This window comes from Oncorhynchus mykiss, chromosome 31 (assembly GCF_013265735.2).
Source record: "Oncorhynchus mykiss isolate Arlee chromosome 31, USDA_OmykA_1.1, whole genome shotgun sequence".
NCBI lineage: Eukaryota > Metazoa > Chordata > Actinopteri > Salmoniformes > Salmonidae > Oncorhynchus > Oncorhynchus mykiss.
The window spans coordinates 31,215,109-31,238,478 of record NC_050571.1 but is presented as its reverse complement, the minus strand read 5'-3'; the positions used below and the strand labels follow the sequence as shown (position 1 = coordinate 31,238,478).

General features: G+C 43.2%; 1 protein-coding gene across 4 annotated transcripts; it reads right to left on the bottom strand.

Moving 5' to 3' along the window:
• Positions 1-3,838: 3,838 nt before the first annotated feature.
• On the bottom strand, positions 3,839-21,250 carry LOC110505010 (fibrous sheath CABYR-binding protein). 4 transcript variants are annotated; one of them, XM_036970502.1, is made up of 9 exons: positions 20,956-21,246; positions 17,574-17,674; positions 16,830-16,935; positions 11,478-11,498; positions 8,731-9,135; positions 5,591-5,991; positions 5,072-5,425; positions 4,730-4,778; positions 3,839-4,491 (listed from the first exon to the last, which is right to left on the bottom strand). In XM_036970502.1, the coding sequence occupies exons 1-8, from the start codon at positions 21,029-21,031 to the stop codon at positions 4,743-4,745; spliced, it is 1,500 nt and encodes a 499-aa protein (XP_036826397.1). In that variant the 5' UTR covers positions 21,032-21,246; the 3' UTR covers positions 3,839-4,491; positions 4,730-4,742. The 4 variants fall into 4 exon arrangements, with proteins under 4 accessions (XP_036826397.1, XP_036826395.1, XP_036826396.1 ...); XM_036970500.1 differs by having other exon boundaries at positions 5,072-5,991; positions 20,956-21,250; XM_036970501.1 differs by having other exon boundaries at positions 5,065-5,991; positions 20,956-21,249.
• Positions 21,251-23,370: the final 2,120 nt, after the last annotated feature.

Below are 23,370 nucleotides of genomic sequence, written 5' to 3'. Positions count from 1 at the left end.
ATGCTAGGCCATTGCACAGTGGCAAGCCATCCACTCACATGACAGAACAAGCCACTATATACAGTACCAGTCAGAAGTTTGGATTCATACTCATTCAAGGGTTTTTCTTTATTTTTACTATTTCCTACATTATAGAATAATAGTGAAGACATCAAATATGAAATAACACATATGGAGTCATGTAGTAAACAAGAAAGTGTTAAACAAATCAAAATATATTTTATATTTGAGATTCTTCAAAGTAGCCACCCTTTGCCTTGATGACAGCTCCGCACACGCTTGGCATTCTCTCGATCAGCTTCATGAGGTAGTCACCTGGAAATGCTTTTCCAACAGTCTTGAAGGAGTTCCCAAATGTGCTGACCACTTGTTGGCTGGTTATCCTTCACTCTGCAGTCCAACTCCTCCCAAACCATTTCAATTGGGTTGAGGTTGGGTGATTGTGGGGGTCAGGTCATCTGATGCAGCACTCCATCACTCTCCTTCTTGGTCAAATATCCCTTACACAGTCTGGAGGTGTGTTGGGTCATTGTCCTGTTGAAAAACAAATGATAGTCCCACTCAGCGCAAACCAGATGGGATGGCGTATCACTGCAGAATGCTGTGGTAGCCATGCTGGGTAAGTGTGCCTTGAATTCTAAATAAATCAGTTTCACCAGCAAAGCACCCCCACACTTCCTCATCCATGCTTCGCAGTGGGAACCACACATGTGGAGATCATTCGTTCACCTACTCTGCATCTCACAAAGACACGGCAGTAGGAACCAAAAATCTAACATTTGGACTCATCAGACCAAGGGACAGATTTCCACCGGTCTAATGAAGGCCTGATTCACGCAGTATCCTCTGAACAGTTGATGTTGACATGTGTCTGTTACTTGAACTCTGTGAAGCAGAGCTGCCATTTCATTTTATTTGGACTGCCATTTCTGGGGTGCAGATAAGTGCCGATTTCTGAGGAAGGTAAATTACTTATCCTCTGCAGCAGAGGTAACTCTGGGTCTTCCTTTCCTGTGGCGGTCCTCATGAGAGCCAGTTTCACCATAGCACTTGATGGTTTTTGTGACTGCACCTGAAGAAACTTTCAAAGTCCTTGACATTTTACGAATTGACAGACCTTCATGTCTTAAAGTAATGATGGACTGTCATTTATTTTTGCTTATTTTATCTGTTCTTTCTATAATGTGGACTTGGTCTTTTACCAAATAGTGCTATCTTCTGTATACCTATCCTACCTTGTCACAACACAACTGATTGGCTCAAATGCATTAAGGAAAGAAAATCCACAAATTAACTTTAACAAGGCACACCTGTTAATTGAAATGCATTCCAGGTGACTACCTCATGAAGCTGGTTGAGAGAATGCCAAGAGTGTGCAAAGCTGTCAAGGCAAAGGGTGGCTACTTTGAAGATTCTCAAATATAAAATATTTTGATTTGTTTAACACTTTTTTGGTTACTACATGATTCCATTGTTTTATTTCACAGTTGATGTCTTCTATTACTATTATCCTACAATGTAAAAAAAAAAAGTACAAATAAAGAAAAACTCTGGAATGAGTAGGTGTGTCCAAACTTTTGACTGGTACCATATATATCCCATACAAAAAGTGCCTGCAAACATTAGGACAGACAAATTGAATTATCCCACTCCTTAATTAGGAATAAGCTTACATTCACTTATCAATGGTCTCAGTCTCTTTTCAAATATGCCTAAACATAGCAAGAACTCCAATATATAAAGTGAGGGAAGGAAAGTGAGAAGAACTAGTTCTACAACAAATCTGTAGAGTACAGTGAGAGCCTTGTATTGGCCTACCGATTATTTTAACTGGTTTTGACAGAGTTGAACATGTATTCATGAATCTAACACAAACTAATAAGTCATATCATTTGAAAAGCAGACAAAACCATATCAACACACTTTACTGAGCCATTGAATTAACTTATGCAACCACACAAGCCTGACTTGAGTAAAAATGCAACTTTCATATGATAACAACACACGACTGTTTATACCGGACTCGGAAACCATATTATACACTCAAACAAATGGCTTTTTTCTATTTCAGATACAGCTTCACAAATGGATTGTCTATCCAACAGCTGCGTATTCTATAGCCATGGTGTGGAAACAGAGAGAACAACTCTACAACAGAGGGCGTGGGAGAAAGTAAAGAGACAAAAATGTCTGCCTTGTGAAATATTGCTGAATAGCGATATCATGAAATATGCTAGTCTAGCTTAAGCGACATCACTGAATGTAAAAACCTGACCGACTCTCATCATGCTCATTTCCCAAAAAATAATCCCATGTCTGTCTTGCAACTGAGAAAGTTGGTTCAACTTTAATACTCCGACTGCGTTAATAAAAGGTCTGTGGATCACCAGCTGTGGGAAAAGAGGAGGAATGCCGAGGTAGTCTACCGTGTCTCGTCTCCCAAAAACAAGCCAGTGACTCAGAAATAGAGAGTCTCCGATCACTATGTCTTTGAGAGTTAAATACTTATGTTCACATTGGAATCGGCTCAACGAGGAAAAACCTGAGGATAGTTAAAGAATGCTGGTCACACCAAAACCCCGCCTTGTCCTGCCCAGTCCTGAAGCAATTAGTGGTTGACTTTTGGTGGCTAAGCATCAGATGTAGTATTGCATTGGATGATGATGAATCAAGAAACACCATTGGAGTGAATCTAGTGTGAAGTTTCTTAGGTGAAGTAAACTAGGGCATGGGGAGGATAGTCAAGGGCATGACCACGGTGCAAATTACAGGGGAGCTCCCCTATAAGGAGAAAATAATGATAATTTGAGTATTGGTGATGTAGTCTATTGTTATTTTACCCTATTGAAGTTGATATTCGATCAGATGTATTTATCTGAAGCCTGTATGTGTTCATGTGTAAGCCTACCGGTGTTCAAAGTTAATTGTGATTAACATTGTAGTCTAGTAGGTTGACCCTTTGTGTTAGGGTGACCATATGTCCCGTTTTTTCACAGGACAGTCCTGTTTTTCAGCCACCTTTCAGGTGTCCTGACTTAGTCACAAAACATTTAAATTTCTTCCGTTTTTCTAGTGGTGTAAAGTAAAAATACTTTAAAGACCTACTTAAGTATATTTTTTGTACTTTATACACCATACATTTTCCCTGACTCCCAAAAGTACATGTTTCATTTTGAATGCTTAGGGCAGGAAAATGGTCCAATTCAAGCACTTATCAAAAGAACATCTCTGGTCATCCCTACTGCCTCAGATCTGGTGGACTCACTAAACACAAATGCTTTGTTTGTAAATTATGTCGGTGTTAGAGTGTGCTCTTGGCTATCCATAATATTTATTATATTTTATTTAAATTGTGGAGGGTTTGGCCCGGCTGGGATGTCTTTGTCCCATCGTGCTCTAGCAAGTCCTTGTGGCGGGCCGGGCGCCTGCAAGCTGACTTTCGCCACCAGTTGTTTCCTCCGACACATTGGTGTGGCTGGCTTTTGGGTTAAGCGAGCAGTGTATCAAGAAGCAGTGCGGCTTGGCAGGTTCTTGTTTCAGAGGACGCATGGCTCTCGACCTTTGCCTCTCCCGAGTCCGCACGGGAGTTGCAGCGATGGGAAAGACTGTAACTACCAATTGGATATCACGAAAATGGTGTTGTCTGATTTGCTTAATAAGGAATTTGAAATTATTTATACTTTTACTTTTGATACGTTTTAGCAATTATATTTGATACTTAAATATTTTTAAAACCTTTAATACATTTTTTTACTCAAGTAGTATTTTACTGGGTGACTTTCACTTTAACTTGAGTCATTTTCTATTAAGGCATCTTTACTTTTACTCAAGTATGAAAATGTAGTACTTTTTCCACCACTGCGTATTTCAATTTAGAGTTCCCATTCATTTGATCAGAATTGACATTGATTGCATTCCAACCCGACAAAATGTAGGGTATAGGCTAGCGAGCCAATGTGTCATATCGTCAACCAATCACATTGGGTCAAATTCTGCCGGGCCCAGTTCCAGCGAGCTTCTAATGGAGAGCTACAAAAGTAAGTTAATATATAACTATTTCAGTCCAATAGTTAGTCTAAGGTATTTTGGCAAACTTGTGTAACTTTGGCAAACAGTTACATTCTCCTGACGTCAACCAGGAATATTTCCATGGCCAAATATTCCCAGATTATTATAATTTAGCTTGCCCGGTGTGACAGAGTGGGGACTTTTTTGGGGGGAGGGGAATTTTTGGGGGATGTTGTACATCTAGAAAAACATACCAGATCATGTATTTTTCCATAAAGCAGGCATTATCTGAATATATACACAGATAATTCCCTAGACCAAGACGGGAAGACAAGTTTTATACTACAGATCAATATTCAATATCAAAGGGTCAAAGGTCAAAGTGTGTGGAGGGGTCAATGAAAGGGGGGTTGGGGAAGGCACATCCCCTCTTCTCCCTCAGGGTAGAGAAACTGTATATCATCCAGGGGCTCCAAGTGCTTACTGTGACAAATAGAAAGAAGAAGAAAACATTTGACATAAATACACAGTGTATCAAGACTGGTGCATGACAGACCAGACAGACAAAAGTTACACAAGTAAGTAGGCATCTATTCACCAGCAAAAAAAAACCTTACAGGTTCAGGTTAGACTCCGTTACACTACACCCACAAAGGAAAATGTTGCTTCCTAATATCTTAGAGAAGTGACTACAGGAGGCGACTGTAGTAAAGCTCTGTACCTGTCAGGTGGTTCTACTGCATCTGCATCCTAAGCAGCCGTCGCTTGCCCTGAAGACAGACGGTGAGATCATGTTAGATCACAATACTATGACTAGCACTGAAGTGACAGTATCCTATTAACCTAGATTTCTAAATGTGAGATACAACTCCCAGTACTGCCGCCACGGCTGTTGCATCATCATCATTCGTGATTTTGTCATTGAAAATGATCTATTTGAACAAAATATACAACACTCTGTGCATTTATAGACAGTGTTAGTCCTATTTTTCATCTACTATTCCAACTAATCAAACATTCTATTGATCAGTTGCATGCTGTTAGTTGTCAAATTACCTTTTACCTCAGCAGCAGGGGCCTCATCATCGTCTGGGATGATCCTGCCGGTCATGGGGCCGACCCCCAGGACTTTGGGCCTCTTATCAGTCTTGGCTGCTCCCTCCAGCACCACTACAATGTACTCCTTCTTGGGCGCCTCCACAGGTGCCACCACCACAACTGGGGCAGCCTCCACTGCAGCTGGGGTCTCTTCCATCGCAGCGTCTTCTACGGGTGGGGCAGCTGAGGCCTCCTCCACTGCAGCCTCCTCCACCTCAGGTGGGGTCTCTTCTATGGTTAGGGCCTCTTCTACGGGTGTGGCCTCAAGTGGGGCAGCTGGGGCCTCCTCCACTGTAGCCTCCTCCACTGCAGCTGGGGCCTCCTCCACTGTAGCCTCCTCCACTGCAGCTGGGGCCTCCTCCACTGCAGCCTCCTCCACCTCAGGTGGGGTCTCTTCTATGGTTAGGGCCTCTTCTACGAGTGTGGCCTCAAGTGGGGCAGCTGGGGCCTCCTCCACTGTAGCCTCCTCCACTGCAGCTGGGGCCTCCTTCACTGCAGCCTCTTCAATGAGTTCAGCCTCAAGTGGGGCAGCCGGGGCCTCTTCCACTGCAGCCGGGGCCTCTTCCACTGCAGCCGGGGCCGCCTCCACTGCAGCCGGGGCCGCCTCCACTGCAGCCGGGGCCGCCTCCACTGCAGCCGGGGCCGCCTCCACTGCAGCCGGGGCCGCCTCCACTGCAGCCGGGGCCTCTTCCACTGCAGCTGGGGCCTCCTCCACTGCAGCTGGGGCCTCCTCCAATGCAGCTGGGGCCTCCTCCAATGCAGCTGGGGACTCCACTGGGGCGGCCTCCTCGACTTCTTCTACAATAGGCACAACCACTTCTTTGACCACTTCAGCGACTGTCGTCACCTCCAAAGCAGAGGCTGCTGCCAGAATGACTGGTTCCACTGCAAGACAGAACCCAGCCCCCAAACATCACTCACACTCATGTTACAAAAAGACTGACTCACAATTTATCTCCAACTCAAATCAACATAGCACATATGCACCCAGTGTGACAGAAGAAAGGAGATCCAGGAAAACAGAGTGAGTTAGACATGCCAACGTGAACATTGTAGAAGTCTGTGCACAATTCCCAAGAGATGGTGAAAGACGCATTCTTGTTTAAATAGTACAGTTTGACCAAAACCCTTACGGTCTCAGCCCACTGTGTGGGTTAGGGAGAATACACAGACCAACACGTAGCCATTAGCCAGACAGAGGTCACGGGGAGAAGACCGACAAGGCAGCCTGCCATGTAAAAACGGGACATTAGTTAGGAAAAAAACGACGATTTGTACAGACATAGGTGTTAGCTTGTGCTTCTTCAGATTGAAAGGCAATCCGAATGTGTTGAGACAACTTTTAGGTCACCTGTGCATTTTTGTTGCGTTTGCATCAACATTGTACAGATCAAAGTGTACTTTAACCATGCATTGACCTCCATTGCATTCATCACTTGCTCCCCAAAAGTCCCATATCTAAAAGTTCAGCTGGACCAGTCATTAAAACCTCTATTTGTTGCACATGTTGGTGAATGATGCAAAGCAGAAATGCATTGGACCAATGCAGACTGTCAGGCTATGGCAAGAATGTACCCGCCAGAGCATTGAGTGACCGCAAAATAATGGGTGGTTTCGAGAGAGTTAGGATGGAGCCTACTGTTGCAGAACTTCAACATACAGGGTAGCAGTGGCATGGGTGTAGATGGCATCGAAATAAAGGTGCGGTGACAGGAGAAGCATTGAATGGAAGAGGGCACAGGAAGCAGTAGAAGTAATGAAGGAACAGTGTGTGGAATAGCAGTTAACTGTACATGACCATTCCCCATATGGTGCACGTATGCAACACAACATGCCTTTTAAGTGTGAAGAAGTCATTTCTAATGTGAATAGAAGACATTCCAAAATAAGTCATCAGAACATACAGCAAAGACAGTACTTTTGCATGTTGTCCACCATCCTTCATAAAATTTTTTAAAAAAGAGGCCACCTCAAATAAAATAACATGCCTTCCTGACAAATATCACAAAGGAACACACACCAAATGGGATAATGGTTTGATTTCAAACATTTGTCTTGAACTAGGGAGCTTTTCTGATATGTGTCCTGGGCTAAAGTAAATTGTTTGTTGACTCGTGGGGTAACAGTGCAGAGGTGAATGAACTCTAGTGTCAGTGTGGTGGATTTATCCCTAGGTTCTTCATGGTACAACCCGCATAATATTAGATCGGAAGTGTATTGTCTTGTCATTTGTCCTCGTGATGGAAACCATTGCTGCTTTGGAAAGACATTGCAGGACACCCGAAAACCCTCAAGCATAGCGTATTAGCACAAGCAAACCAAACCCAGACAAACTCAACACGGGAGGGGATCTTTCCAGTCATTTTATTGTATGGCTCGATGAATTCCCTGAATCACTTACACGACGACTCACTACGTTAGCTGGTTAAAAAAAAAGAGCAAATCTGAATGACCACACATGGTTGATTTCCTCACATTTGAACCTTGCGAGGTCATTCCCTCCAAGTTCCACTTTTACAGTTAAGAATGAAAACACACGGCAACCGTTTGTTTTGTTACAGCTACAGAGCTCGCACAGGTTTCAGCGTTGTCTGTGCGAGCAGAAGCCATCACGCGGCTACAGCGGGTTTAGTTAAACAAAGTTAAAGTTACATCGGCATGTACCAACTCTGTGATATCTGGCTTATTAAGAGGCTTAGAAATGTACAGTTATCCATGTAATATCTCCGCAAAAAAGCCTGAGTATTAGTGGTTGGTTGGCCGTGGACTGGTCTTACACATTACAAAACAAAATAAGATAATCAAATGGCGCATTTGAGGTGTTTCCCTGTTTGTGTTTGCATGCGGCATCGGGCCTCTGAGGGAAGGCAGGGGAGAGGTTAAAGGGCATTGATACGTGGGGTCAGTGGAGCTTTGTAAACAGTGTTTGAGAGGGAGAGAGGGAAGGGGTGAATAAAGGTAGTTTGGAGGGGGAAAGGGGAAATAAGCAGGTTTTTCGTCACATTTCACTATTGGGGGGAGGGGGCACAGTGATTTGCACTATTGTGTATTTCCATCCTTACTGTGATATGAGGTTGAGATGGATGACATCACTTCCACTTTCTAAAAAGGTCTCACAGCGGTGATCTGCTGTTCTGGCTGAATTCACTTGTAAAAGCTGTTTCAGCACTTTTACCATCTGCTGGACTCACAACAAATATACTGTACATAGTCAGGAGATTTTGAAATACAGAAAATCAAACCCCACACAAAAACCTTGAAGCTTCTGTCTTCTAGCTTTAAACACTTTCACTTACAAAACCAGCCATACCATTATTTACTCTCTGCCCTCTAAGTAAACTCTAATAAACTAGTAAATAAAGTGTTCTCTTCGAGAGAATAACCTTCACGGCAGAGGAGTCTAGCTCTACAGTGGTTTTAGAACCAGGTGAGATCAGTGTTAGACGCTGTAGTGGTACTCTATGGTGTAGGAACAGTGTACACATAACCTCCCTGTTGTTGCTGGCCTAACAGAGTGAGTGGTCGGGCTGGTGGTGAAGGACAGCGTGTGCCTCCCTGTGGTGTGTGTGCGTTACTCAGCAGCAACAGCAGCCTTTGGGACTGCCTTTTCCTCTGGGCCCGTACCGTTGATCTCCTCCTCCGGCTCTTCCACGGCAACTGCCTCCTCAGCAGCCTCTTCCACGGCCACTTCCTCTGCTGCTGCCTCCACTTCATTTGCCACCTCGATGACCTCTTCTGCGACCTCAGCAACAGCCTCTGCAATCTCCTCCACCACAGTCTCCGCTTCCACTGGTGCCACCTCTGCCTCTACTGCCGCTGCCTCCACAGCAGGTTCTTCAGAGACTGCCTCGGCCGCTGCTTCTGCCTCGACTGAGGCCTCTTCCGCGGGTTCTGCTCCGTTTTCCGCCGCAACAGCCTCCTCAACTGCAGCCTCCTCTCCAGCCTCCTCTGCTGCTGCCTCCTCCTCTCCTCCCTCCTCAGCCGCCTCCTCTGCTTCCTCCTCTCCTCCCCAGGCTGCTGCTTCCTCACCTGAAATAAATTTTAAAAAGAGAGAGAGAGAGACAGAAAAATATATGAATCAGTAAAGATGGCATGGGCCTTTGAAACACTGCCTGAGTAAGCTTTACAACACGAAATAAGTAAGAGTATATAAGAGTATTCGCAGGGCATGTGAATTACACTACTCACGCCTACATAACACTAGCCTATAATATAACAGAATATTCCGATAGAAGTAGTACTTTATGTTTTTATCTTAAATCATATTTACATTCTTTACTTATCATTTAGCTGCCGTGTACACAACCACACACTGAAACAATCACACAACGCATCACACACGCCCATGCCACTCATCTTACCACACCTCCGGCTCATACCACACTCCACAGAAGAGAATTCACTCCACTACAGAAGAGAATTCACTGCAGAACCACATGCAAAGCCCAACGAGACAAGAGAGAAAAAGAGGGGAGAAAGGGAGAAAAACAACAAAAGGAGAGGAGCAAAATGAAAGTAACATAGGGGAGGTATACAGGATCAGGGGTTAGAGGTCAGAGGGTGGACTAAGGAGTGAGGGGATAAAGATGGTGAATCTTACCATCCCATCAAAGCAACCAATACCTGGAAATTCCAACATTAACAGAAAAGCCAGATGATTTGTGTGCATTTAATTTTAAATTGAGCCAGTCTGTCTGTTTACACATTTATCCATCAACACGATTCCATCCTGGAAGACGCCACAAAAACAGTTCATCAAATAAATACAAAATTGGGGCAATACATAGAACGAAGTGTCCAGAGGAAAAACGTTCAGAAACAGACAGAAGTTGAATGTATGGGACGTAAGCAGGACTTGTTCGGTCATACAGGAGAAGGAGGAAAGTAGGAGATTTCCCCCTTTTCAGATTCATCCAAAGAGTCCAGCAGGCTATAAAGTCCCCTGACGTATAGCCAATTTAGTTTTACACTGAAAAGAGTAAAAATAGGAGAGCGTTAGCGCAAAAAGGAGGAAGAGAACCTTTAACCCAAAAAAGGACTTAAAATCAGATTACAATTTCACCATTATCAAATAAGCAAATTTAACATCAAAGACTATGATCATCAAATCCCTACAGGCTTATCTCATCAAACTGACTGATAATGCCAACAGTGAATTAGCATTCTGGGTGTAAAAGGGCACTAAGATGACATCACCTGTTTCAGTTTGACGAGTGGCGTCAGTGTGGACATTGAGTTTGATAGGGAATAAAGACTCTTTAATAAAGAGGTACGGGTTTACGAGAGGTTGGGGGGGTTAACGGTGAGAGAAGAGGGTTTGAAGGGTGGGCACGTTTTGGGGTGGATCGTACAGTAGGAAAGGAGTAGTGTCAAGGAGGGGAGCCCCCTGTTCTGATTAACAGGTATTTCAGCCAATAGGATCAGGTTAGGGTCAGACGGGAGAAGCTGGGTAGGGTGGGGCCAGAAAGGAGAGGCTGAGTTTTCTAGTTTCAGAATCACTCCGATAAAAATGTCTATATCAAAGTCATCAACAGGAGTAGGCCATCTAGAGTTTACCATCTAGAGAAACCAAGACATTGTGTACAGGGAACAAACAGTGTGTACAGGGAACAGGTCCTCCCAAATATTACCGTCAACAGAAAGTTTTCCATCAACTACATGCTTTGGGTCCCCTAACAATATTTTTTCTGCCAATGACAGAAAGCTAAGGCATTGGGTTGTGAAACTTCCAAAACTAAGTCCAGAAAATCAGATAAAATGGTATTCTGTCTCAGACCGTTATGCCAGTTCTACTATATGTAAATAGAAAGCATTTAAGGCCAGAAGGTTGGAAGCACTCATTGCTGATAAATTGGCTGAATTTTTTTGCAGATGAGACAAATGGCTCAGGCAGTTATTAACCAGAACAGGAAGATCTCAGAGTGGGCGTAAGAAGCTATGTGATTGGTGCTCTGCAGTGACTAACCAATGAGGATTTAGGAACCCTACAATGATTGGAGACATCACTACTAACTATACTGTAGATTATCATCATGGCATTTCACAGCATTTGGCTCAATCATTGAAATAAAATACATGAAGACTCCACTCATTTCAGAGCCCATGAATCCACTCCTTTTCCCCAACATTGGTCCTCAGAATTCTGTGAAATGCAGTTTTGTGGATGTATCTAGAGAAAAATCTAGGTGTGAGTGCACCAATAGAGAAACATACATTTCAAGGCAATCAGTGAGAGAATAATCAAATCCATGCCAAGGTACCCTTAGTCTAAGACAAAGTTTCATTGGTCATTCAGAAAGAGAGTCATTTAACAGGCTGTGAGTTATTATAAAAATGAAAGACAGCCAGTAGAGCCACACATAGGCACTCACCCTCCTCTTCCTCATCCCTGCCTGAAAACAGACACAGAGAAGCACAGTGTCACAGATTTACAGGGTTTTATATGGATTATATACTGAACAAAAATATAAACGCAACATGTAAAGTGTTGGTCCCATGTGTCATGAGCTGAAATAAAATAATCCAGAAATATATATGCACAAAAAGCTTATTTCTCTCAAATTTGTTTATATCCCTGTTAGTGAGCATTTCTCTTTTGCCAAGATAATCCATCCACTTGACAGGTGTGGCATATCAAGAAGGTGATTAAACAGCATGATCATTACACAGGTGCACCTTGTGCTGGGGACAATAAAAGGCCTTGCTCCCCAGTGGGTGGGCCTACGCCCTCCCAGGCCCACCCATGGCTGCACCCCTGCCCAGCCATGTGAAATCCATAGATTTGGGCCTAATAAATGTATTTCAACTGACTGATTTCCTTATATGAACTGTAACTCAGTGAAATCGTTGAAATTGATGCATGTTGCGTTTATATTTTTGTTCAGTGTAATATAGGCTATGGAGTGTATGGATGAGAGATCTACACAATGATACTGCTGCATGTAAAATCAGCAAAAAAAGAAATGTCCCTTTTTCAGGACCCTGTCTTTCAAAGAAAATTAAAGATAGATAATAAAAATCCAAATAACATCAGAGATCTTCATTGTAAAGGGTTTAAATACTATTTCCCATGCTTCTTCAATGAACCATAAACAATTAATGAACATGCACCTGTGGAACGGTCGTTAAGACACTAACAACTTACAGACAATAGGCAATTAAGGTCACAGTTATGACAACTTACAATACTAAAGAGGCCTTTGTACGGACTCTGAAAAACACCAAAAGAAAGATGCCCAGGATCCCTGCTTATCTGCTTGAACGTGCCGTAGACATGCTGCAAGGAGGCATGAGGACTGCAGATGTGGCCAGGGCAATAAATTGCTATGTCCGTACTGTGAGACGCCTAAGACATCGCTACAGGGAGACAGGACGGACAGCTGATCGTCCTCGCAGTGGCAGACCACGTGTAACAACACCTGCACAGGATCTGTACATCCGAACATCACACCTGCGGGACAGGTACAGGATGGCAACAACAACTCCCGAGTTACACCAGGAACGCACAATCCCTCCATCAGTGCTCAGACTGTCCGCAATGTGCTGAGAGAGGCTGGACTAATGGCTTGTAGGCCTGTTGTAAGGCACGTCCTCACCAGACATCACTGGCAACAGCGTTGCCTATGGGCACAAACCTACCGTCCCTGGACCAGAAAGGACTGACAAAACGTGCTCTTCACTGACGAGTCGCGGTTTTGTCTCACCAGGGGTGATGGTCGGATTCGTGTTTATCGTCGAAGGAATGAGCGTTACACCGAGGCCTGTACTCTGGAGCGGTATCGATTTGGAGGTGGAGGGTCTGGTCTGGGGCGGTGTGTCACAGCATCATAGGACTGAGCTTGTTGTCATTGCAGGCAATCTCAACGCTGTGCATTATAGGGAAGACATCCTCCTCCCTCATGTACCCTTCCTGCAGGCTCATCCTGACATGACCATCCAGCATGACAATGCCACCAGCCATACTGCTCGTTCTGTGCGTGATTTCCTGCAAGACAGGAATGTCAGTGTTCTGCCATGTCCAGCGAAGAGCCCGGATCTCAATCCCATTGAGCACGTCTGGGACCTGTTGGATCGGAGGGTGAGGGCTAGGGCCATTCCCCCCAGAAATGTCCGGGAACTTGCAGGTGCCTTGGTGGAAGACTGGGGTAAAATCTCACAGCAAGACCTGGCAAATCTGGTGCAGTCCATGAGGAGGAGATGCACTGCAGTACTTAATGCAGCTGGTGGCCACACCAGATACTGACTGTTACTTTTGATCCCCCCCTTTGTTCAGGGACACATTATTATATTTATGTTAGTCACATGTCTGTGGAACTTGTTCAGTTTATGTCTCAGTTGTGGAATCTTGTTATGTTCATACAAATATTTACATATGTTAAGTTTGCTGAAAATAAACGCAGTTGACAGTGAGAGGAGTTTTTCTTTTTTTGCTGAGTTTATATGAATGAGGTTGCCGTAGTATATCTGTCTGATCTGTACTCAGTTATGATATTGGCATGGTGTTTTATTGTCCACCACAATGAAATCAGGGAGGGGACTGTGGAATGATGAGTCTTGCCATAGAGATCCGTCATTTACAAAATTACACTGATTGGCCCAAGTCGGGAGCTATAGCAATTAACTGGAATGTGTTTGTCACATGCAATCTCAGTTGGCCCCATGGGGGGGGCGCTGCATCATTCGTGTTGCCTTGTTTATCTTTTCACACGTGTATGAGCGTGCATAGGCGTTTATGGGTGAGATAGCCGTGCGCTTGTGTGATGATATCTGTGTAGTTGAAGTTTAGCGTCACAGTGAAGTCTGCCAAAATAAACATCCATTACAAGTGGACAATAAAAGCTAGTTGTATATCTAATCTCGTGTTTATACAGCACCAGTAGAACGATATGGTCCTCCCCCAGTGTCAATAAATAACCAACTCCCTAGCCACTGTTGGATGACATAATAGCTGCAAGCATAAATAGAATAGTCTTGGACGGGAGAGTGTTTTTGTTGTAGCAGGAAGTGATTTTGGCAGAGACGAAAAGGAGTGATAGTGGGATACGCAGGTCTCCGACAGCTGCCTGGACACTGAATAGCAAAGACTTTGTTCGGCCAGAGAATGTGAGGGGGGCTGGCCTGCTTGGCTAGAAGTCCATGGTGGTCTGGCCAAAACTACTGACCACTTGTTATTTCCACACACACATTGTTGTGTTCTCCTGTAGATCGGGCTGGGCTGTCCTGACCCGCGGGCTGGCCTGTCTGTGTCAGAGTTAATAATACATCATGACAGGAGACACCCTCAGTGTGTGTGTGTGTCTATTCTAATGAACTCAGCAGGATTTCCACTGCAGAAGGAAGGCTCTCCCAGAGGAGAAAATAGGACACACACACACACACACTGAATAGCCATGCTACGGCTTTAGGCACATGAGCGTGTGTGTGTGGTCCTTCAGTGACATTCCTCGGACATGGTGAAATAAGTCAAGGATTATCCAGGCCTCCTGTCCCACAATCTCTAGCGTGGATCACATCCCTCTTTCTCTCACACACAGACAGGACAGAGCTACTATGCCAACCATGACTCACGAATGGAGGGCTTAGGCCACTGTACTGAGAGGGGGGTTATGGGGTGGGTTGGCAGCTGGTGGGAGTGTAGCAGGTTTCTATTTTTTATGCGCCAATTGAGAATGCATTGCAACAGTGGACAATGAATAGTTACAATTGAAGTCAGAAGTTTACATACACTTAGGTTGGAGTCATTAAAACTTGTTTTTCGACCACTCCACAAATATCTTGTTTACAAACTGTAGTTTCGGTAAGTCGGTTAGGACATCTGCTTTGTGCATGACACAAGTCATTTTTCCGACAATTGTTTACAGACAGATTATTTCACTTATAATTTACTGTATCACAATTCCAGTGGGTCAGAAGGTTACATACACTAAATTGACTATGCCTTTAAACAGCTTGGAAAATTCCAGAAAATGATGTCATGGCTTTAGAAGCTTCTGATAGGCTAATTGACATCATTTGAGTCAATTGGAGGTGTACCTGAGGATGTATTTCAAGGCCTACCTTCAAACTCAGTGACTCTTTGGTTGACATCATGGGAAAATCAAAGGAAATCAGCCAAGACCTCAGAAAACAAATTGTAGACCTCCACAAGTCTGGTTCATCCTTGGGAACAATTTCCATCTGTACAAACAATAGTACGCAAGTATAAACACCATGGGACAATGCAGCCGTCATACCGCTCAGGAAGGAGATGCGTTCTGTCTCCTAGAGATGAACGTACTTTGGTGCGAAAAGTGCAAATCAATCCCAGAACAACAGCAAAGGACCTTGTGAAGATGCTGGAGGAAACAGGTACAAAAGTATCTATATACAAAGTAAAATGAGTCCTATATCGACGTAACCTGAAAGGCCTCTCAGCAAGGAAGAAGTCACTGCTCCAAAACCGCCATAAAAAAGCCCGACTACGGTTTGCAATTGCACATGGGGACAAAGATCATACTTTTTGGAGAAATAAAAATAGAACTGTTTGCCCATAATGACCATCGTTATGTTTGGAGGATAAAGGGGGAGGCTTGCAAGCCGAAGAACACCATCCCAACCATGAAGCACGGAGGTGGCAGCATCATGTTGTGGGGGTGCTTTGCTGCAGGAGGGACTGGTGCACTTCACAAAATAGATGGCGTCATGTGGAATGAAAATTATGTGGATATATTGAAGCAACATCTCAAGACATCAGTCAGGAAGTTAAAGCTTGGTCACAAATGGATCTTCCAAATGGACAATGACCCCAAGCATACTTCCAAAGTTGTGGAAAATGGCTTAAGGACAACAAAGTCAAGGTATTGGAGTGGCCATCACAAAGCCCTGACCACATCCTATAGAACATTTATGGGCAGAACTGAAAAAAGCGTGTGCAAGCAAGGAGGCCTAAAAACCTGACTCAGTTACACCAGCTCTGTCAGGAGGAATGGGCCAAAATTCACCCAACTTATTGTGGGAAGCTTGTGGAAGGCTCCCCGAAACGTTTGGTCCAAGTTAAACAATTTAAAGGCAATGCTAACAAATACTAAATGAGTGTATGCAAACTTCTGACCCATTGAGAATGTGATGAAAGAAATCAAATCTGAAAGAAATCTTTCTCTACTATTACTCTGACATTTAACATTCTTAAAATAAAGTAGTGATCCTAACTGACCTAAGACTGGGAATTTTTACTTGGATTAAATGTCAGGAATTGTGAAAAACTGAGTTTAAATGTATTTGGCTAAGGTGTATGTAAACTTCCGACTCCAACTGTATTTACAGTGAGTGTGTCACAGTCCTTAGTGTCAGGACCAAACCCAAACCGTGTCTTATTCAACAACCTGTCATGACATGATGGGTTAGTTGAGATTGGGAGGTAAAATTGTGGGTGAGATTGTGAGGTAAGATGGTGGGTGAGGTTGTGCGGTAAGATGGTAGGTGAAGTTGTGAGGTAAGATGGTGGGTGAAGTTGTGCGGTAAGACGGTGGGTGAGGTTGTGCGGTAAGACGGTGGGTGAGGTTGTGCGGTAAGACGGTGGGTGAGGTTATGCGGTAAGACGGTGGGTGAGGTTATGCGGTAAGACGGTGGGTGAGGTTATGCGGTAAGACGATGGGTGAGGTTGTGCGGTAAGACGATGGGTGAGGTTGTGCGGTAAGATGGTGGTTGAGGTTATGCAGTAAGATGGTGGGTGAGCTGAGACTGACTCTTGGGAGGCCATGGTTTGGGCGACCACACAGTTTTGGGACGAGCGTTGATATCCGCTACACGGTCATTGAATCTGGCGTGGTCTGTAGTCACAGTGCTGTATGTCTGTTGGAAGAAACACAAAGAACATTTTAAACGCTCAAAATAGTAATATCTTCACCTCTACCAGAGAAATCTATAAAATTATTTTGGAGGGCAACTTTAGCCATGTTGACCCAGTCCGGCTGCGACCGGGAGACCCATCGGGCAGCGCACAATTGGCGCAGCGTCGCCCGGGTTAGGCGAGGGTTTTGCCAGCAGGGATGTCCTTGTCCCATCGCGCACTAGTGACTCCTGTGGCGGGCGCAGCGCAGCGCACGCTGACACAGTCACCAGGTGCACAGTGTTTCCTCCGACACATTGGTGCGGCTGGCTTCCGGGTTAAGTGACTGCGGCTTGGTTGTGTTTCGGAGGACGCACGGGTCTTGACCTTCGCCTCTCCTGAGTCCGTACAGGAGTTGCAGCGATGAGACAAGACAGTAACTACCAATTGGATACCATGAAATTGGGGAGAAAAACAATACATTTTTTTTAAAAGACCTAAAATAATAATAATAACTTTAGCCATGTCACATAATAAAACAGAGCACATTCTAGAGTTGTAAAGGTTTATGAAATCAGCCAGTCTGGTATTATAGTTTATCTCTAAACTACGTCATCTGAACTCAGACAGATCAAATTAAAATGGCCAGGCGTAGACTCACGTATGCGATGGCTCCAGCGAAGGCCCCGCCACACAGCAGGGCGTAGACGATGTTATCACCAGTACCACCGGGGACTGATGACATTTGTCGTCGTGGCAACACTACAAAAAAAAAAAAAAAAAAGGTCATAGCACAACTCACCCGGCCTTCAGAGTGGTCATCAGTGAGAAGGAAACATGGTAGATGCAAACAGGAAATTCGACATTTGATCTTGATCCCACCCTATAACCCTGACTCCCTATTAGATTGACGTAGACCTAATGCATCAAAACAATCCTCAGAAAGAGCGAGACAGAAGCGTGAGGACAGAGGCTTTGTTGAAGCACAATCCCTGGCTGTTTATTGGATTGGGTGGAATGCGTTTAGGTGTCCAGGAATGTGCCTGTCAGAGCTCATTTGCCTCCAACTGAAATAGACTTCAGTGATCCTCTGGTAGACCTTCAACCAGAGTAACACTGGGCAGCTTTTTTAAATAGTCTATTGTAAAATAAAAGAAAGTCAAATACAAATTGAATCAAATTCTACTTAAAGTAATTTTCCTAGCAATAGCAACATTCAAAAGCAGGTGAAATGACCCACCACTAATATTCAAGTTTTTTTTGTGTTTTTTTTTAAACACTCTCTCCAGACGCATATTTTTTTGATGATACTCCGCACAAGGTGGTGTTGTGTCATTTGACGTAGTTCTTTCACTTTGATTGTGTTTTGCCTGAGTGCCATTACATCAGCAGGAGAACACTGCAGCCAGGCACTTTGTTTACAACTTCAAGACTTCGGCCATAGTCACAGATTCCTGCTAATGCTGTTGTAGGTTTGTGCCATGCCCTCACTGCAGACAGGCACACAAAGACTAGACATCTTCACAACACACAAAGACGGACACAATCGTACGCACACACTTACCACACAACAAGCATGCAAGTTTAGAACACAGACAGGATTCAAACACACGAAAATTCACGAAGACAGAAATCTACCGTACAGACAGACTGTCACAGAAACGGACTTCCGGCTTTGCCACAGTACAAATAAATCTGTCAAGTAGCTACAGTGGAGAAAACTACCACGAATCACAATTGTCCAGTTTCACTTGTACAGTAAACAAGCAGTCTAAACTAACAGGAGAGCCTGCATGCCTTTCACAATCCGTGTGCAAAGTGGGGGACCAGTTATTTTAGGCCCAAATAAAGTTGACAATTTAATGGGGGAAAAGGCAATAGGATTTTATTTTAGACATAACTAGTCCCCGTTGGTGTCAATTTCCTCTTGATCCTGATAATTAGGAAATAACAGTGTCGCTGATTATAAATGGGTTCTAACTACATAGTACGTGAGTTTCTCCATTCAAAACATCAACATAGGGATTGTCACTGTACCCTGTTATTTATACCAACTAATCTGTTAAACCATCACAGGAGTTGCAGGGTTAAAGTGGTGTGGGATTGAGAGAGTATGAGGGGTTGTGGGTCATAAGATTAAACTATGATACTCTGTGTGCCTAAGTACTGGTCAAGGGAGGAGAGTGGGCAGGGAGGGCCCCACTGCCATGAGAAGAGGCCCCTTATTGCATGTAGATGTAGAAATGTATAAAAAAAAAAATTTATAACTAACCCAAAATAGACCACAGCCTGTTGTTTCCAAAGGGAGCAAATGGATAATAGTGGGCAGAACAAGCAAGGGGGTGGGGCAGAGCCAAGCATGAGCTAGCGAGATCCTATTGGCATGTTCTAGTATGTATCTGTATATTTCTGTTAGGGAACTGAAGTGTGTGTGTGTAATAACTAAATTCACCCTTGCAATCTTAAACATCGCACTTAAAAAAAAAAACTTTGGCAAAGGGTAAAGTCTCCATAACTTAATCCACCTTGGTTTGTAACAGATTCTAGTTTTGGGAACAGACAACTATTGAGATCAAATGTTTCATCGGTAAGAAAATTAACAGAACGTCGGCCAAAATACATCTTGCTCCATCTTCTCCCACTCCCGGCCACTGGGCTTCATCTCATCACTAATTTGGTGGTAAATAGAAATGGCAACCGGATGCTTCATTGTTACACATCCGATGAAACATCTGGCTCATTGTTCCATCTGTGGTTGTATACTGCACAGACGCAAATCAGGGGCCGGTGTTGTTGCGTAATCTCATAAGAGGCCACCAATGGTGTCTGACAGCAGGACACCGGACAAGCTCGACTTTGAGTGTGTGTGTCAATGGAGAGAACGCTGTGCCAAAAGCTCACGGCACGTCATGTTACTATCGTTGCCTAGCCCTTGGGCATTTGTCTAAGAGCAGTAAAACCACGTTCTACAGGGGCTACAGCAAATTACGAGCAATACCATGTAAGCAAAAAGTGTGGACATTCTACTAAAATGTGAAGGCACATAGTGTAAGGTAAAGCTTTTGACAATTTAATAAAGGTCCAAATATTAAAATGGACCTTCTCAGAAACTGACGTTATGTCAGCCTAAATATATGTGTGAGTACAGCATATGGTTGCCTGAACTACTGAACTATGCCCATGGTAAATATTTAAAATTAATGCTGACTCCGGCTTTGAAACACTGATTAGGTCAACCATTTTTTTGTTCAGAGAATGCAAATTCATTGGTGCGCGCTCCCGTGGAGGCAGCTGTATGGCGAGAAACGCGTGCCTCTGTCCGCAGTCTATTCATTGAGACCATGATCACACCATGTGAGCAAAAGCATGAACCCTATTTCTATGCCATCTTTGACATAATGAAGGTCACATATTATTAGTGTTTAAAACCACAGACGTTATGTAACGAGCTTCAATTAATTGATACATTCCCTTTCAAATTGCGTGTTTCGTAACTGGTTAAAATGGATCATGTGAACACCTAGGCCGTGCAATCGCCCTTAATACGAAGTGACAAGCTGCCATAATCTAATGATTGGAGAGGATTTCAACGATTTATTGGCACAGTAGGCCATCGCTGAGTCTGTATAGTAACGCCGAATTCATTTCGGAACAAAATTGTTAGGATACTTTGAGCATGAGATTACTTGAACATGGAGAAAACAGGACTTTCCCTTTAAAATGTAGCAATGCTCCAATAAAATGATACATAAATACAATGAAAAGATTCAGAGCATCATTGGTCAACATTCCAATTGACCTTCACTTCCCTTGTCCTGTAACACCGGTGCCATCTTTCAAATGTGGGATGCGACTGTTTCAAAAGCCAAAACACACGAGAACAAAATGTTCTCTTCTGAAATGCACGCATATTCCTCTGCCCGTAGCTTATCCTACAGAGGAATGAAAAACCAACAGGCATACACATTTGCCATCTTGTATCATGTACAAATGTAATGTAATTAGATCTCTCCATATTTTGAACCCATCATGTAAATACTCACCATCTCTAGATAACTGTTGGGCTACCTTCCTTGCCAAAGGCCCATATCTTTGCCAAGCCGCTCTGCAGAGAAACATCGCCGCTCGCTATCCAAAAACTACGGTAGGAATGCAGCGTGTGCCGGAGCAAGGGAGGGCAGAATGAATGGCGTAAGCTGGTCGTGTGTGAGAGGAGCGAAGGAGAGCCCTATCTAGCTTGCGCTCAGCGCTGGATGTGTGTCTTCTCAAAAGGTTCTTCACCTCCCCCTTTTCTCACGCACAAGGGAAACGGTCAAACGTCAAGCACGTGGAACCTAAACATAAACATAGATTTTGTTTTATCGGTGTGTCTTTCATTTTTGGGATGTCTTTCTTGTACATTTGTTATGAGTGCATCCATTTTACGAGTTCAGTGTACGCACCCAAACCCCTTAGTCGATTGACACATCGCTAAATCAACCTAAGTAACATAATTTTAAAACCCCCGATCAAAATCCGTCAATTTCAAATAGAGATACCGTATCTGACTGGACGGAAATTGATTCAGAGGAGCAGGAGGAGGCAAGCCTGATAAGGTCTCACCCCATTCCTGTACAAAGGACAGCCTTTTAACAAAGTTACTTTTTTAACATGTTTTTCATGTCTTAAAAATGTTTTACTTTTGTTAAAGAATTTATACACATTTTAAATGGCTTTTACAGAATTGGATGTTTTACATAAAACATATTTTTTTATTTATGGTTGTTTTTATTGGTTTTAACATGTAATTTTTAACAAACTTAATTGTAATATTCAAATGCTGTTTTTATGCTTTTATGCTGTTTTTATGTGTAAAAAATGTGGTACATAATATGTTTTAGCTGTTTTAAAGGAAATGCGATAATAAAACTTTTCCAAAATAAAAAAATATATGTTTTTTGCATTGGATACGTCTTAATCTTTCGATGTCGTACTTTCATATTGGCGGTGAAAGGCGACAGAACTTGAGCGGTGTTTGTCAAACCATGAGTCATCCCGAAAATGGGTTTTCTCACAAAAACGTCTGTAGCTTTCGAACGGTTTGACCAACAAACTCTTATGACCACTCTATGGAAAGGGGAGACTCTCACAAGTAGTGTCACAGGACTCGTCTGACTTAAAAAAAAAAATCGAAGTATGAAGTAAGATTTCCTTAACTGTCTTATATCTTATAGGACAAAAACTTAAAAAACTTTGATGTATTTTTTTGCCATTTATGAATGTATTATTCAATGCTTTCCTCTGGGCTATTGTAGTAAAGGTCAAATTAAATGTTTATGCCTACAGCGGTCCTAAAATTCAAAATCAAATATCTCAATGGTCCATAGTATGAACATCTTAACCTTCCTGTTGTGTTCCGGTCGAATTGGACTGATTTACAAGTTTTCTTTCTGAAAAATGTAGTTCATTTAATCTGATTGTCATAGGGCTCCATGACATGTTGACGATTTTCATTACATTTTGGGTGTTTTGTTTAACTTTTGTGTTCCTGTGGTGTTCATGGTCAAAAATGACCAGTCATTAGAAATTAATGGGTGAGACTACAATTAGTGTATAAAATTGAGTTCAGGCACATGCCCATTCATCAGATGGACACACTTCCTCTCCCAGACACCCACATGCATGTGTGTTTGAGCACACACACCCCACTCCCCTTCTTGGCTTCCATGTCAACCCCCACGGGAACCTTTCCCCCAATATAATCTTTCCCCCACGGGAACCCCACCTGTTGGCATTCTCACAAACAATCGCAACATTGTTTCAATAATATATAGAGCTTTTCTCGCTAATCTGGTATATACAGCTTTGCTAATAATTCATTATGTGGCAGCACAATAACCAAACGATATACTGTTTGTGAGGCTCTTGGTCATATCTTTGATCATGACACCGGTGAGGAGGAGAGAGGCCAGGAAACGGACAGTGAAGTAGTCTGTGACAAATAGCACAATATGTTTAATCTGAGTATGTGTTATAGTCAAAATAATCCATACATGATGCTTTTTTGCTTAAAAACGAGTTGTATGAGCTCAGATTAATGAAGCTCACAGGCCATAAATAGCAAATAGAAGTTAAAAACTTGTAATTTTCACAAGAACTTAAATTGATAGAAAAAGATCTAACACAAAATTAGGTGATAATATATGTATTATTATGGATTTATAATCAGCTATAATGGGGCGGTCATTTAGGACCGGGAACGCGTAATTAATTAACAAGAAACGAACACAACAGGAGGGTTAAAACAATTCCATGTCAGTTTAGAACCCCACTTTAAACCAATTTAGGCAGACACTCTGTTCAGGTATTTGGGCATTGCATTACACATTGCCAGGGGCGCCGTATGGGGGAAGCTAGGACGATTCTAAGGGCCTGTGACTGACAGGGGCCCTAAAAAAATATTAGAACATTAGGTACAT